This window comes from Bufo bufo, chromosome 3 (assembly GCF_905171765.1).
Source record: "Bufo bufo chromosome 3, aBufBuf1.1, whole genome shotgun sequence".
In the NCBI taxonomy this organism is placed as follows: Eukaryota; Metazoa; Chordata; class Amphibia; order Anura; family Bufonidae; genus Bufo; species Bufo bufo.
Window position 1 is genome coordinate 45,156,183 of NC_053391.1, and position 17,296 is coordinate 45,173,478.

A 17,296-nucleotide genomic window follows, 5' to 3' on the forward strand; every position below is an offset into this window, starting at 1 on the left:
TGACAGGGTCAGGAAGTGGTAATGTTCTATAGTTTTCCAACCAGCACCTGGATCTGAATACTTTAGTAACTGCATGTAATTAAAAATGTATTATAGCTACTGAGTTATTCACTGAAATCTATCTGTATAGCGCCGACTGCTGTTTGCTCTTTTTCTAATTTCTCTGTCCTGCTCACTGAGGTGGACGCACATGCTCGGTTCCATCCTTCAACTGCCGCCAGCTGCAGCAGACAAGACACACCCCCTGAGAACGGACACGCCCGCTAAGCTGCCAGCCTGAAATAAATCTAGCAGAACAATTGGAGCAATGAATAGGGAGATCTCTGGATCCATGTGAGGTCCAGGGCTGGTTCTAGCTGTTTTAGAAAAAGTTTGTCATGTACTAGATTATGTATGATTTAAATTTTCTACATTAATCATGGGATAACCCCTTTAAAGAACACAAATAATACTTCCATTTAGTTTTTGACAGCACGGTGGCCCAGTGGTTAGCACTGGAGCCTTGCAGTGCTGGGGTCCTAGGTTCGAATTCAACCAAGGACAACATCTGCATGGAGTTTGTATGTTCTCCCCATGTTCGTGTGGGTTTCCTCCCACACTCCAAATACATACTGATAGGGAACTTACATTGTGAGCCCCATTGGGGACAGCTTGATCCTAATGTCTGTAAAGCGCTGCGGCATATAGTGGCGCTATATAAGTGCATAAAATAAATAAATAAACTACAAAGTAATTACAAAAAATTAGAACTATGCATTGCTAAATTTCATGACATGGGCTCAGGGCAATGCCCCAGTTTTCTTGGTGGTGCTGTAATCCCGAATCCAGTAGATTACTTAGGACCGAATGCCTTCCTATGGGTCTCCTTTGTCTGCGATGTGTGACCTGAAGGACACTTTAATGTAGCTTACCAAGACCTCAAGACAATGCCTACAGTAATGATGGTACTAGCTAGCTTACCCTTGGGCCCATACTGTAATGATATCTTTCCAGGTTTTGACAATGGCCCCAGATTATGCAGGTCCCTCAAAGAACAAGAATATTGTAGCTGATGGCTTTTAAAAATTCTTTAAGGAGCTGTCAATCCTTATTTTATTAGTTTGAGTCATTGTATGAAATCAATGATTCTCTGTGCAGTAGATATGGACGTAATTAGCCCTATTAGCTTTTAATTGGATTTCCCTCGATACGGGAGGAGATACTGAGCTCTTCTCCTCGGTCATCGATTAAGGACATTAACTGTATTCTAGGTCAGAGTGAGGACGCCCATCAAGCTCCTCAGAGTCAGAAGCCAGATGTGTAGTGAGGTTTTTCCTTTACCAGGGGTAAAATGTATCCAGCTTTTTACCTGTATCTAAATGCCCAGCAAGGTAGGATACATATCATTTTATCCATTTTTTTTACTTACCAAGATGGTGGTGACTATAAGTGTCCGGTTGGCTAGTGAGTCTGTAATATTAGTGGATTTGTCTTTTGCACCGTCAGTCATATTGAGGCCAATGTTTGAGTTCCATACCCCAACCTGCAATGTAGAAATTGTGAGATACTTTGTCTTAAAAGGTGCAAGACGTCCACACAAAGAAGTCACACAAAACAGAAAGATAGAGTGTAGAGAGAGAAATATAAGAAACCAGATAGATGGACAGATAGATAGATATTAGAGAGAGAGATATGTAGATAGATAGATATTAGAGAGAGATATGTAGATAGATAGATATTAGAGAGATCTACAAACAGGTCATATAGAAGAGAGATAGGTGGATAAATAGATAATAGGTAGATATGTAGATAGACCGATAGATAATAGACAAGAGAGATAGATAGATAAATAGATAATAGATATTAGATAAATAAATAATAGATAGATAATATATATTAGATAGATATATAGGAGATAGATAGATAGACAATAGATAGATAATAGATAGATAGATAGACAATAGATAGATACCATAGATATTAGATAGATAATAGATAATAGATAGATGTTCGATAGATAATAAATAGATATAATAGATAGATAGATAATAGATAGATAGATAATAAATAGATATAATAGATAGATAGATAGACAATAGATAGATAATAGATAGATTATAAATAGATATTAGATAGACAGACAGATAGATAAATAGATTTTCTATTATTTTCCACAAGCGGCATTTGGTTTGTACATATGACTTGTACATTATCAGTTCATGTTATAATCCCCACCATTCACCCATTCAACAAAATGCCTGATCCGCCCAGAATAAGCTATTTGATGGGAATGTCCATCATCAGCATTTACAGTAAATCCACATGCCTGAGAGGTGCAGATACAACCTATGGAAGAAAAACAGACCCCCATGATGACCCCCATTTGCTGATTCAGGGGAGCCACAGTCACCAGAGAGTTGGAAGGAGAGGTTGGATAGTTTGGCTCTTTTTGTAGACTCTTCCATAGACTCCAATTAAGAGGTCCATTGAAAACTTTGGTGGATTGGAATCGGCAAACTGAAGTCACTGGACTCCTGTTCTCCCAATAGGCGAGGAGCCCAGATATTTCGGGCCTATCCTATGGATATACAAAGCTGTTTTCTGACAACATGTTAAAGCCCTGCCCCATCTGCTAGAAACACCCTCTGACCTCTCAAACACACATTTTTAGATGCATTTGCATAAACCTCTCCTCCTCAGGTTTCTGGTCTTTGAAAAGCCCAGTTCTTTGTTCTAGAACATGTGCCAGATTATCAGAATTTGTGGATTGTCGGATTACAACAATGTCCCTATATATACTGTATATATATATATATATATATATATAAAGGTCGACAAACATGACGCGTGCCCTGCAGAGGAACACTGCGTCCACATGACATTGTTATCTATATGTTATCAATGTTGTCAATGTTTTATTTTGTTCCAGGTTGTGTCAAATATATACTTTTATTTCACTTAATGTCAGCCCTGGGTCATCAGGAGATCCCTGGCAGGGGTTGTAGATAAGAGGTGATTTGCGGGCTCTGTGTTGGCAAGCGTGGCGCGCCATGTTTGTCGACCTTTCATGCCTATTAGGGTAAAGGGTCTGTACCCTTGACGGGGTGCAGCCTCCCCATATATTTATCCTCTAAGATACACTGTATATATGACTCTGGGCAAGCTGCCAGATTCCGTGATGGCATGCGCGCACGGGTGTATACTACTTACCCATTGTAAAATGGCCGCTTGAGTGGCTTACAGTTAGAGCGCATGCTCCACAAACGGCGCTCTGTGACCTTACGTCGCATGTTTTTGACGCAACCTGGCGCCTGCGCAGTTACATCTTCCGGACGCCGACCTTGGCGTTAGTTTGCATGTGGGACTCAGGTACACCTGCAGGGTATGTCGTTGTTTTTCATGTTTTTCATGTATCGCATCACTCCTCCCACTGTTATATCACACGATGATGCACACATGTATTCAATTTACAGCACTTTGCACTTTTTCTTGTAATTTACAAGATCGTTATTATGTATGCACTTTATTTTTATATGGATAGGTCCCCACACGGACCGGATGCACTTTATATGGACATTGGATACATTTTATGTAGATGTAATAATCTTTTTTATGTACAAAATGCTGATTGATGTAATTGTTTTATTGATAATTGTATGTAGGGGTTGAGCTACATATACCCCATGTTGCACTTGTGTTCACTGCTTGAGAAAGGCTCTGTGTATGAGCTGAAACGTTCCGTTGCCTACACCACACGGTTTCCTGTCTATGATATTGGGTAAGCAGCTATACCCTTGGACCTAGCACCCGTCATCTTCATTTGTCCGGTGCCGCCATCGTGTTTCATTGTATATATATATATATATTCAATCTATAATATACATTCATCCTTCCTCCTCCTTTTGCAATGCGCTAAATAAATCATTTCTGTTGAAGCTGTCAACAATAAGAAGAGCCGAGAGGATGATTTGTCCTGTAAGAAAGTGAGTGTAAGGAATGAATAATACGTGTATAATGTACCGCAGCCAGTCCGCAGTTATAAATCCACCATCTACCAAGAGGGAGGGGTCATTTTATTTTCCAGAACCGGCTATCTATCTATCTATCTATCTATCTATCTATCTATCTATCTATCTATCTATCTATCTATCTATCTCATATCTATCTATCTATCTATCTATCTATCTATCTATCTATCTATCTATCTATCTATCTATTATCTATCTATCTCATATCTATCTATCTATCTATCTATCTATCTCATATCTATCTATCTATCTATCTATCTATCTATCTATCTATCTATCTATCTATCTCATATCTATCTATCTATCTATCTATCTCATATCTATCTCATATCTATCTATCTATCTATCTATCTATCTATCTATCTATCTCATATCTATCAATCCATTTTTCCATGGCTTACAATGAATTGCATTTTACCGGAGCTAAAACATTCAGGCCAAATGTTGCAGACGCTCTGGTTGGTGAGGGCTCGGATAGGCCGCTCACAGGGTAATCAGTGTTCACTGTTGCAAAAATAACAGCTTGAAGACTTGAGCCTTGGCGACTGCTCCCAGATGAAGAGGCAGAAGCTGCCAGCGAGGTCCTGAACAAGATCCCAATCTCATCTAATGTGTGTTATAGCAGCTGCAAGGCTTAGAGGAAATTCCAACATTTCTAAGATCAGGTTTTAATTTCATTTGTTAATAATTATTATCTGAAAAAGTTATTAATATTTCCAATCATTCACACCAGTATGGGTTCCACTGGTGTGCTGTCATTTCCCAGTTACAAGTACAGAAGTAACACCTCTTACGTTTGACAAGGTGTCCGATCTTCAGGCAGCATGTTATTGAGCCAGAGATGATTGATATAAAGTTCTGTGGGGAAAGTGTCGGGAGAACTTACAATTCTGCCATTTAAATCTTTCTATGCTTAAGAGTCCAGTAGGCGGTCCTAAAGGGATCGACAGCTATCTCCATATAAGTGTCATACAGGTGGTGGGAACAGTTAATGGGTAAACCTGGTGATTGGTTCCCTTTCACACCATAGCCATAAATTCTCAGAAAAGTCACAGGAGCCCCATGTCCCCCATCCCTAGCTAGACATGCAAAAAGCATATTTGGACAGTCCAGTGGGACGTGACATCTGCCCGGGTTTACCTGGGACAGTAGTTCTTGATAGTTTGTGAACCCTTCAGAATTTTCTATATATTCTATATGCATTTTACCTAAAACAACATCATGGTTTCCCACAAGTCCTAAAAGTAGATAAAGATAAACAAATCAATCAAATGAATCAAAAATATTAGACTTGTTCATTTATTTATTGAGGAAAATTATCCAATATCACATGTCTGCGAGTAACAAAAGTATGTGAACCTTTAGGATTAGCAAATAATTTGAAGGTAAAATTAGAGTCAGGTGTTTTCCATTAATGGGATGACAATCAGGTGTGAGTGCGTCACCTGCTTTATTTAAAGAACAGACATCTATCAAAGACTGATCTTCACAGCACGCTTGTGGACATGTATCATGGCATGAACAAAGGTGATTTCTTAAGACATCAGAAGAAGAGTTGTTGATGCTCATCAGGCTGGAAAAGGTTACAAAACCATCTTGAGAGAGTTTGGACTCCACCAATCAACAGATTGCGTAAAAATGGAAGAAATTCAAGACCAATGTTACCCTCTCCAGGAGAGGTCAACCAAGAAAGAGTACGCCATGGGCAAGGCATGTAATAATCCAGAAGTTCACAAAGGAATCCAAGGTAAACTCTAAGTAACTAAAGCCTTTCTTACATTAGCTAATGTTAATGTTCATAATTCCAGCATCAGGAGACACTGAACATCAATGGTGTACATGGCAGGACTGCTAGGAGAAAACCGCAGCTCTCCAAGAAAGGACACTGCTGCCCGTCTGCAGTTAAGAATAAGAACGGTTAAATAATAAAGTGAAAGTTTTGGAATGGCCAAGTCAAAGTCCTGACCTTAATCCAATAGAAATGTTGTGGAAGAATGGAAGAGAGCAGTACATAGGAGGAAACCTACTAACATAACAGAGTTGAAGCAGTTTTTTCTTTTATGGAGCAATAGGCAAAAATTCCTCCAAGACGATGTGCAGGACTAATCAACAATTACCGTAAATGTTTGGTTGAAGTTATAGCTGCATTAGGCCGGTTCACACAAGATACTGAAAGCAAAGGTTCACATACTTTTGCCACTCACAGACATGTGATATTAGATCATTCTCCTCAATAAATAAATGTTTACCGTATTTTTAGCCCCATAAGACGCACTACCCCCACAAAAGTGGGGGGAAATGCCCCTGCGTCTAATGGGGCTAATGCTACAATGTATTAGCGGGGAGGAAGGAGCGGCTCGAGTCTGAGAACTTGCGGCGGGGCCCGGTGCAGTCACTGTACTCTTACACCGGGCCCCGCAGCTCAAAGCAGTATTTATATATACAGTAATACTTAACCTCTTAATAACTTTAACTAAAGTTGCGCTCTCGCCTGTATCAGCACTTACTAACAATCATCCGTAGAAGGCAGAGTGACTGGCAGCGTTACGTCACTCACTGACATCGCGCGCCTGCTCCTCCCACTTTATGAATGAAGCAGGCGGAGCAGGTACACAACGTCAGTGAGTGACGTTACGCTGACAGCCGCTCTGCCTGCTACGGATGCTTGTTAGTAAGTGCTGATACAGGGGAGAGCGTAACTTTAGTTAAAGTTATTAAGAGGTTAAGGATTACTGTTTAGAAATACTGCTGTGAGCGACGGGGCCCAGTGTATTCGGGGACACTGTTATGGGAGGGGATCTGTGGATGACACATATATAGCATTAGTGCCGGTCTTCTTCTTTGAAACGTTTGTCTGGACGCCATTCCACGAACACGTGCACCGCGAATTCAAGAAGGTAGTGCCGCCCTGTTTTCACTAGAACATATATAGCAGTGTCATCCACAGATCTCCCCCATAACAGTGTCATCCACAGATCCTCCACCCAATAATAGTGCCATCCAGAGATCCCCCATCCCATAACAGTGCCATCCACAGATGCCCCTCCCCATAAAAGTGCCATCAACAGATCCCCCCATAACAGTGCCACACACAGATCCCCCTCCCCATAACAGTGCCATCCACAGATCCCCCTCCCAGAAAAGTGCAATCCACAGATTCCCCACTCCATAACAGTGCCATCCACAGATCCCCCATAACAGTGCCATCTACAGATCCCCCATAACAGTGCCATCCACAGCTCCCCCACATAACAGTGCCATCCACAGGTCCCCCCCATAACAGTGCCATCCACGGATCCCCCCATAACAGTGCCATCCACAGATCACCTCCATAACAGATCCCCCATAATAGTGTCATGCACAGACCACCATTAGTTCAAAACCCACCAAAATCACACCTTTTGGTTAAAAATATTTATTTTCTTATTTTCCTCCTCAAAAACTTAGGTGCGTCTTATGGGCCGGTGCATCTTATAGAGTGAAAAATACGGTAGTTCTTATATTTCTGAGTCATTTGTTTCATTTAGTTATCTTTATCTACTTTTAGGACTTGTAGTTTTTGGTCAAATTCATGCAGAAATATAAAAAATTACGAAGGGTTCACAAACTTTCAAGCACCACTGTGCATGTACAGCCATGGCCAAATGTTTTGAGACTGACACGAATTTCACAAAGTTTGCTGCTTCAGTTATTTATAGTGGCAATTAATATTGACTCTAGGGTGTTATGAAGAGTGATCAGAAGAAATGCAATTAAAGATTAACTTAATCACAAAAACCCATTTCCACTGAATTGCATCCCTGACACAGAATTACCTGCTACCATTGTTTCAGTGATTTTCTTGTTAGCTCAGGAGAGAGTGTTACCAAAGGCAAAGCAGCTAATATCACTGCCATGCTGGTTGAATTAGAAGAGCAGACTGGTTGCTTTAAAAGGGGGAGTGCTTGAAATAATTGTCTTCTTCTGTTAACCATGTTTACCTCAAAGGAAACACTTGCAGTCATTTCTTTTTATCAAAAGGGCTTCACGGGCAAGGACATTGCTGCTTGCAAGACTGCACCTAAATCAACCATTTATCAGATCATCAAGAATTTCAAGGAGAAAGTGTCAATTGCTATGAAGAAGGCTTCACGATGCCTAAGCCCAAGAAAGTCCAACATGTGCCAGGACTGTGTCCTAAAGAGGATTCAGCTACAGGATCAGGTCACCACCAGTGCAAATCTTGCTTAGGAATGGCATCAAGCATGGGTAAGTGCATCTGCATGCACAGTGAATCAAAGGCTTTTGAATGATGACCTGGTGTCAAGAAGGGCAGAAAAGAAGCCACTTCTCTCCAAGAAAAACATCAAGGAAAGACTGATATGTCCGACCTCAAAAGATGCAACAAGAGGCCAAGAAAGCAACAACCCAACAGTTTGTTCAACCGGGAGTGTAAAGATTTAAAAAAACCGCTAACAATTGCCTAAAATAGGAAACAGCAAGATTCGAACAATCACAGTTTGAGGGAAGCCTACAACAACATACAAAGGCAAAACAAAACTATCCTCTGAAAGAAAATGCAAGGCAAAGTGTCAACCAGGCTTCTCTAACTCCAAGATGCTCCCCAGGACAACTCCTTCTGGGAGCTATGGATGCACTTGGACAAAACCAGTAACATCTGGCTCCAGTAGTTCATTACAAAGACATCTCGAGGGAGGACCAAAGCCCAGAACAAAAATAAAAAGCAGGAGGACAAAATCAAAGATTTCCAAAACCTTCTGGACACACCGATCACACTGCAGGAGATAATACAGTAGAGAGGATCCCAGTGATAAAGAGTAAAAAAGCCAGTGGCCCAGATTGGATTCTCCCAGAATTCCCAGATATCCAGGCCGCAGTAGTAAAGCTTGTCAATGTTGTGCTGAGTGCTGGCTACTTCCCCCAGAGCTGGAACTAGGGCCTCATTACCCCCATACACAAGAGCAGACACAGGTACTACCCAGCCAACTATCGAGGGACATGTGTCAGCAGCAACCTGGGGAAACTCCTCAGCATTATCCTGAATAAGATGATCATCAGCTTCCTCACCCAGCACAACATCATCAGCAGAAGCCAAGCAAGCTTCATGGCGAATCACCACATCACGAACCACATCTACACCCTGAAGGGCCTTATCAGGAGCCATGTCCACAATGCAAAGCATGGAAAGATCTGTGCCTGCCTTGTGGACTTTAAGAAGGCCTTTGACTCAGTTTAGCACATGGGTCTATTCCTGAAACTTCTTGAAAGCGGAATAGGAGGAAAAACATATGATGCCATCAGAAGATCCTACACTGAGAACAGATGCAGAGTGAAGGTGAATGGGAAGAGAACGGCTGCAACCTCAGTCCAACCCCCTTCAACATCTATGTACATGAATGAATTGGCGGTGGCTCTGGAGTCCTCCTCAGCACCTGGTCTCACCCTCCATGACACTGAGGTGAAATTTCTGCTTTATGCAGTAACCTTTTGCTACCATCACCAACTCAGACAGGTCTCCAAGATAACCTGAAAATTCAGAAGAAATTCAGCACCACGTGGGCATTGCCCATTAATCCAAAGAAAACCAACATCATGGTGTTCCAGAAAAGAAACCAGAAAGCAGCCAGGTGTCCTCCCTTCATGCTAAACAACTGTCACAAATAACAGCTACACCTACCTGGGAATTAGCCAATCAGGGAGTTTTAAGAAAGTCATAGAAACAATGAAAAACAAGGCGTGCAAAACCTTCTATGCAATCAGAAGGCATCTGTATGATCTCAAGGCACCATGACCGTCTGGCTTAAAATCCCCCATACCATCATCGCCCCCAATCCTCCTGTATGGCAGCGAAGTCTGGGGCCCAGACACATACCCAGACTGGTTAAAGTGGGACTCTGGGCTAACAGAAATATTCCACCAAGAATTCTGCAAACACCTTCTCCAGGTGCGCAGGAGCACTTCTAACATCGCCTGTCAAACAGAGCTGGGCAGATTCCCACTTTACCTTGCTGTCCAGAAGAGGGCACTATCATTCAGAGCTCATCTGCATAGCAGGAGTCCCAGATTCTACATCACAAAGCCTTGCTAAACCAAGAAGTCTCAGAAAAAAAACAAAGCACCCAGCAAACCCAGCCTGACCAATACACCAACAGCCTGACAAACGGGGAAATCCAGAGGATAATGCATAAGAGCAAAGATGAGTACATCAGCGTCTGGAGGAACGACATAAGAACGTCACAAAAGCTGACAGTATACCAGAGCCTGCAGAGGGAGTACAAACTGGCCCCATATCTGTAGAAACCTCCCATCTCCAGAGACTGACAGATCCTGAGCCGGTACAGACTGAGCGCCCACAGCCTGCTCATCGAATCTTGGAGACACCGACAGGAGGCTGTGGAGGATGAGGCTCAATTTCTGCTGCAGTGCCCCAAATACTCAGCAGTGAGGGACGCTCACTTCAGGAGACTGTCTAATCTCTGCCGAGACTTCACCTCCATGGAGGAGGAAGAGAAATTCTCCATACTGCTGGGGGAAGAGGAGAACACAGCAGCCATAGCAGCACAATATATTACTGCCATAGACTGAGAGGAGCCTGGTATGTCACGGATAGGGTTGAACGAACACCTGGAAATTCGGGTTTGCCGGGTTCGGCCGTACTTCGCTGCAAAGTTCGGGTTCAAACTTGACCCCAAACCCCATTGAAGTCAATGGGGACCCGAACTTTGGGGCACTAAAATAGCTCTAAAAAAGTCATAGAAAGTTCTAGAGGGCTGCAAAAGAAGACCCTGCAAACAAATGTGGATAGGGAAATAACTTAAAATAACATAGAATTAAAAAAAAAAGTAAAAAATAATGATCTTGAACTAGGAGGCGGAGGTCAAAGTGGAGTAGGAGGTTGAGGAGGCGGTAGACGTGGCGGTGTAGGTGGAAGCGGTGGTGGAGGAGGTAGACAACACTATTTTTGTATTATTTTTTTAAAATAAATTTGGAAAGACCCCAAAACATTGGGAAATATAAAAAAGTAAACAAAGAGAAAGTGTGCTGGAGTATAACAATGGCTGGTTAGTGCCGGTATACTTGTCTATTCTGCAAAAGGTACGGACAAGTCCTGTAGGATCAATACCTGGTTCATTTTAATGAACGTGAGCTTGTCCACGTTGGCTGTGGACAGGCGGCTGCATTTGTCTGTCATCACCGCCCCTGCCGTGCTGAACACATGTTCGAATAATACACTGGCCGCAGGGCAGGCCAGCACCTCCAAAGCATAAAGGGCAAGCTCAGGCCATGTGCCCAATTTGGAGACGCAGAAGTTGAATGGGGCAGACCCATCAGTCAGTACGTGTAGGCGTGTGCACACGTACTGTTCCACCATGTTGCTGAAATGCTGCCTCCTGCTAAGACGTTCCTGGTGGTGCTGGTTGTTGTGGCGTGCTGACATTTTGGCCATGCTAACTCTCCCTTTTGAGGTGCTGGCGGTGCCCCACCTGCATTGGCGACTTCTTCCTCCTCCTCCTCTGCCTTCGCCTTGTGCTTCCACTGAGCCCACGGTGTCAGGTGGGAATGCTCTCAGGAGCGCGTCTACCAGCGTGCGCTTGTACTCACGCATCTTCCGATCACGCTTCAGTGACGGAATTAAGGACGGCACGTTGTCCTTGTAGCGGGGATCCAGCAGGGTCGCCACCCAGTAATCAGCACTGGTTAGAATGTGGGCAACTCGGCGGTCGTTGCACCGGCACTGCAGCATGTAGTCGCTCATGTGTGCCAGGTTGCCCAGAGGCAACGACAAGCTGTCCTCTGTGGGAGGTGTATCATCTGTGTCCTCTGTATCCCCCCAGCCACGCTCCAGTGATGCCCATGAGCTGCTTTGGGTGCCACCCTGCTGTGAACATGGTGGACAATTGTGTACCTGGCTTCTGTTGGTGCAGGAACCCACCCTCCGAGCCACTTGTGAATGACTGGCCTGATAACCGTGGAAATTATCTATTTTCCTCCTGGGCCACATCCTCTTCCATCATCACCCGAAGCGTTTTTTCAAGAAGACATAGAAGTGGGATAGTAACTCTGAGGACTGCGTCATCGGCACTGGCCATGTTGGTGGAGTACTCGAAACAGCGCAACACAGCACACAAGTCCCGCATGGAGGCCCACTCGTTGGTGGTGAAGTGGTGCTGTTTTGCAGAGCGACTCACCCGTGCGTGCTGTAGCTGAAACTTCACTGCTGCTGCTCACACAGTCTCTTCAGCATGTGCAAGGTGGAGTTCCACCTTATGGGCATGTCGCATATCAGGCCGAAAGTGCGCACAGACAGACCGCACTTTATGCAGCAGCTCTGACATATCAGGGTCATTTTTCAGGAACCTCCACCAAATTCAGCACATGCAACAGGCAAGGGATGTGCGTCAAACCGGCTAGGCCCAGAGCTGCTACGAGATTTCACCCATTATCGCACACCACCAGGCCGGGCTTGAGGCTCAGTGGCACCAACCACTCCCAACCACTCATCGGTCTGTTGTTCCATGCCCGTCCACAGCTCCTGCGCGGTGTGGGTTTTTCCCCCCAAACAGATGAGTTTCAAAACAGCCTGCTGTCCTTTCCCCATGGCTGTGCTAAAGTTGGTGGTGAAGGTGTTACGCTGACCAGATGAGGAGGCGCTAGAGGAGGAAGGGGAGTAGGAGGAGGAGGCAACAGGAGGCAAAGAGAAACATCCTGCAATCCTCAGTGGCGGAAGGACATGCGCCAAACTGCTATCCGCCTCAGGCCCAGCCACCACTGCATTTACACAGTGTGCAGTTAGGGAGATATAACGTCCCTGCCCGTGCTTACTGGTCCACGTGGCAGTGGTTATGTGGACCTTGCCACAAATGGCGTCGCGCAGTGCACACCTAATTTTGTCCGCCACTTGGTTGTGCAGGGCAGGGATGGCTCGCCTGGAAAAGTAGTGGTGGCTGGGAACCACGTACTGTGGGACATCCACCGCCATAAGTTTTTTAAAAGTCTCTGTCTCCACCAGACGGAATGACAGCATTTCAAAGGGCATGAATTTTGAAATGCTGGCATTCAGGGCTAGGGATCACGGGTGGGTAGGGGGGTACATCCTCTTTCTCTCCATTGTTTGGGAGATGGACAGCTGAGCGCTTCCATGGGACACTGTGGAGATGCTTGGTGACGGACGTGGTGGCGTTGCTGCCACATCCTCTGTTTGCGGGGTGGCAGGTGCCACTGTCACTCCAGAGGGGGAGGAAGAGGCCGATACTGCAGCAGTAGAGGCACCAGGAGGAGCCTGAGATCTTTTGTGGTTTTTGAGGTGTTTACTCCACTGCAGCTCGTGCTTTGCATTTAGATGCCTGGTCATGCAGGTTGTGCTCACGTTTAGAACATTTATGCCTCGCTTCAGGCTCTGATTGCACAGCGTGAAAACCACTTGCATCTTATCATCAGTATCATCATTGTCTGAAGAACTGCCACACCAGGGAACTCATTGGAGCTAGCTTTGGTGTGCTCAGTCCCTGGGTGCGGTGGGCAGTAGCAGGCGTACTGACTAGGGGACGGCCACTCTGCTTTTGCACACTGCTCCCTCTTTTGCTGTTCGGCTGGCGCTGTGTGACCACCACCTCTTCCTCCGAACTGCACACATCACTCGCATGACCTTGATTCCATGTGGGGTCTAGGACCTCATCATCCTCCACATCATCTTCCACCCACTATTCACCCCTGCCCTCCTTGCCGGTCTGCACACTGCAAAAAAGCCGCAGCAGTTGGCACCTGTGTTTTGTCATCATCAGAGACGTGCTGTGGTGGTCCTCCCATGTCCACATCCTGAAACATAAGTGGTTGGTGTATCAGTGCACTCAATCTCTTCCACTGATGGAGCAGGGCTAGGTAGATGGCCTTCGGAAACCCTGCCAGCAGAGTCATCAAAAAGCAGAAGAGACTGCTGCATAAGTTTGGGCTCAGACTGCTTGGCTGATTTGCAAGGGGGTGAGGTGAAAGACAGATGCCCATGGGCTGCAGGTGCCAACTCTGATCTTTCAGCAAGGGACGGGGTGGGGGACAATGTAAAGGAACTGAAGGCACTATCACCCAATCTACTACCGCCTCTACTTGTTCTGGCCTCACTATTCGTACACCGGTATTCGGGCCTACAAAATAACGCTGAACGTTCTGTCGCCTACGTGCACCTGAGGAAGGTGTTTCATTTGGGCGTGTAGCTGGCACAGATCGACCACGTCCTCTCCCTGCAACAGGAGCTCCACCAGCACCAGCAGCACCACGACCAGGGCCACGTCCCATTATTTGATGCTCTCCTCATTCTTTGAGGTCACCCACCAAACTAACAGAAGGATTAACTATATTATTTTCCCGGTCACGTATGCAGTGCAGGTGTACTTCATGCAATAAATGGGTATATGACGTGCACCTAACTAACAGACGGATTAACTATTATATTTGTGTGTCAGGGGTACAAATATGGTGCATTTCACCCACAATTTTTTTTTTTGCTGTAGGTCACCCACAGATTAACAGCCAGATTTATAATTAGCTTTCTGTGTCAGGGGTGCAAAGATGGTGTATTGCACCCACCAAAAAATCGCACTAACACTGTCCCTCACTTCAGCTGCCTGCTTTCTGTCCCTGCACTACTCAGAGCTGATGGGCGGTGCTACACATGATCCAGCTTATATAGAGGCTGGGTCACATGATGCACTGGCCAATCACAGCCATGCCATTAGTAGGAATGGCTGTGATGGCTTCTAAAGGCACACAGCTTAAAAGCTTGTCGATTGGCTGCCCTGCAGCCTTTCGACAAGCTTTATTAAATGCCCGAACACCGAACTCGAACCCGAACTTTTCCGGCAAAGTTCGGGTACCAAAATCGTTAAGTTCGGTACGGACCCAAACTTTACAGTTCGGGTTCGCTCAACACTAGTCATGGACTCTTATACCCCACCATGGATGTGTCTGCATCCTCCAAACCTATGGTTTACCATCAGTCAGAATTTGGCCCAGAAGTTGATATGCAGCATGCCAAGGTGAACTGCAGAAGTCTTGAAAAAGAAGGGTCAACACTGTAAATATTAACCTTTAACATAATCTTGCTGTATTTGTCAATAAAAATGAAAAGAAAAAAAAAACTCCCGAAACGCTTATAACTACATCAGTATACCCTATAAACATCTGACCAAAAGATCCAAAAACACTGAAGCAGCAAACTTTGTTAAAACCATAATTTGTATCAGTCTCAAAATCTTTGGCCACGACTGTACACTAGAATTGTTTTTAATTCCATCTGCTGGATCAAAGCTTTTGATGATATGACGGGAGTGTTCCTGGACCAGGACTGACAGTGTACAAACCGGTAATTGCCGCGTCTGCTTCAGTGCCGGCCTCTGGCATAATACTGCAGCTATACCAAGATAGGGACATTATCAATGATCTGTAAATTACCCTGACATTGTAGCTGCTATTCTGGACGGCGTGTTGCCATTGTCTCCCCGTTTTTGTAATTATCGCCAGGTTTTATTAGATAGGAAATGAGATTTCTGCCCGTACCGGACGGAGAGTAACAGAACATATTTTACAGTAAGGACTTTCCTGACAGGTCACGTGACTGATGGACGCTGTAATTACTTCCATGGAAGCTTTTCACGTTTATCTAGAATTTCTAGAGGAGATATTCAATCTGCATTTTGAATCATACAGTCTTATAATACGCTGCCGAAATAACATACAGGACTTCAAATGCCACATACCAAAATGGTTTTTGAAAGTCACAAATTAGTATATATATAATATAATCCAGGGGCATAACCAATTAATGTGACCCCTTCAGCAGTCACTAGTTTATCATTAGTCAAATATCAAACTTGGTTCCGCCATTACGATGCCCAGTTTTGCCACCCACAACAGAAGGGTCTAGTGTTTGGTTCCACTCCACACCCTTTGATAACCCCTGGGCCAATATCCTTCCGCCTTTCTTCCCAACAGTGCCATTCCTCTGTAAAGCTTCTTGCCACCCAGTAACAGTCCTTGGCCCCCTCTCTCCAAGGGTCTCATAGCAGCTGAATAGCTTACCACTTTGGTAGGTATGTCCTTGCTACTGGTGAAACTTGCTTCCATATTAGAGAACCATAATTAGAAGATGGGGAGATCAAATTCTCCACAACAGACCTGTAATTATTCGTAACTCCTACAGGTTGTGTGGGGTATTGCAGCTCAGTCCCATTCACTTTGAAGGATATAAGCAGTAATACCAGACACAACCCATGGACAGGTGTGGTGCTATTTCTGGAAGAAGACAGCTATGTTTTCCTAATCTTGGACAACTCCTTTCGGTCTGGGAGCAGGAAATGCAGTACAAGATCCCATCTTATGACTGCTAATATCAGCCTATTGCTTTTATACATTCAAATGTGTACATGCAAAATCTGATGGCTCGTGGGTGCATGAAATATTAAGTAAAAATACTAATTATTGCACCCTCCATAGGATAATTTCAGCAGTAACAAAGCATGAAAGTGATCTACCACAATTACGAGGTGGGAAAATCATGGGTGTAAAACTGTGAAACCTGCAATCCTCGGGATACATTCTCAAGGTGCTCCAAAAAATTATGCTACAAAAGCATGAAATAGATGAATTTGTCATGAACGAGTTGTCTCCTGAAGACATCTACTCCATTAGCTTATATGGGCAACATAGAGGTGGCATTCCACTCAGTCCCCCCGTCCTTGAAGCAAAGTGGCTCCGCTTTGGAGGGAACCGGTTATATGGTCAATCACTCATTTGAATGGTCACATTGGGTTATGTTTTCAGTTCTTACTTCAGCCCATCTAATAGTGAAATGTCAATCTTAAGTTTTATAATGACACATGGAGGGAAGATATCATATCTAATAGTACATACTGGGATGAGGCAACATCTATTATAGAACCAGGGAGAGAAGAGAGGATCGGTTCATCGCTGGTCTCCTAATGACTAACGTTGCGTGCTTTATGACGCCTGTCTTGAGCAAGGACCTTTCTGAATTCCATCACTTTCCCTTTGAATGATTTACTCTGATCCTCACACCCTAAATAAAAATCAATGTGAAAGGTCTGGAGGAGGAGGGAAGAGGTCTTAGAAAACGTATGACAAGGGTTAACCATTCTATCAGATTTGTGAACTTTCGCTACTTAGCACTACGTAATGCTAAAAGGGATCAGAAGCAGTGTGGCCCACCCATCTGACCCTGGAGACGTACGGATTGTGAACCCTCTTCCTTTATAGACATTCTCAAAAGTAGGCACGGA

The 17,296-nt window shown here is 44.4% G+C and overlaps 1 protein-coding gene across 1 annotated transcript in view; it reads right to left on the reverse strand.

Moving 5' to 3' along the window:
* Positions 1–17,296, reverse strand: part of GRIK1 (glutamate ionotropic receptor kainate type subunit 1) — a 209,684-nt gene that overhangs the window by 76,640 nt on the left and 115,748 nt on the right. Inside the window, exon 10 of the mRNA XM_040422093.1 lies at positions 1,409–1,522. Coding sequence (XP_040278027.1) covers positions 1,409–1,522 — 114 coding nt within the window. The remainder of the gene's footprint in view (positions 1–1,408; positions 1,523–17,296) is intronic.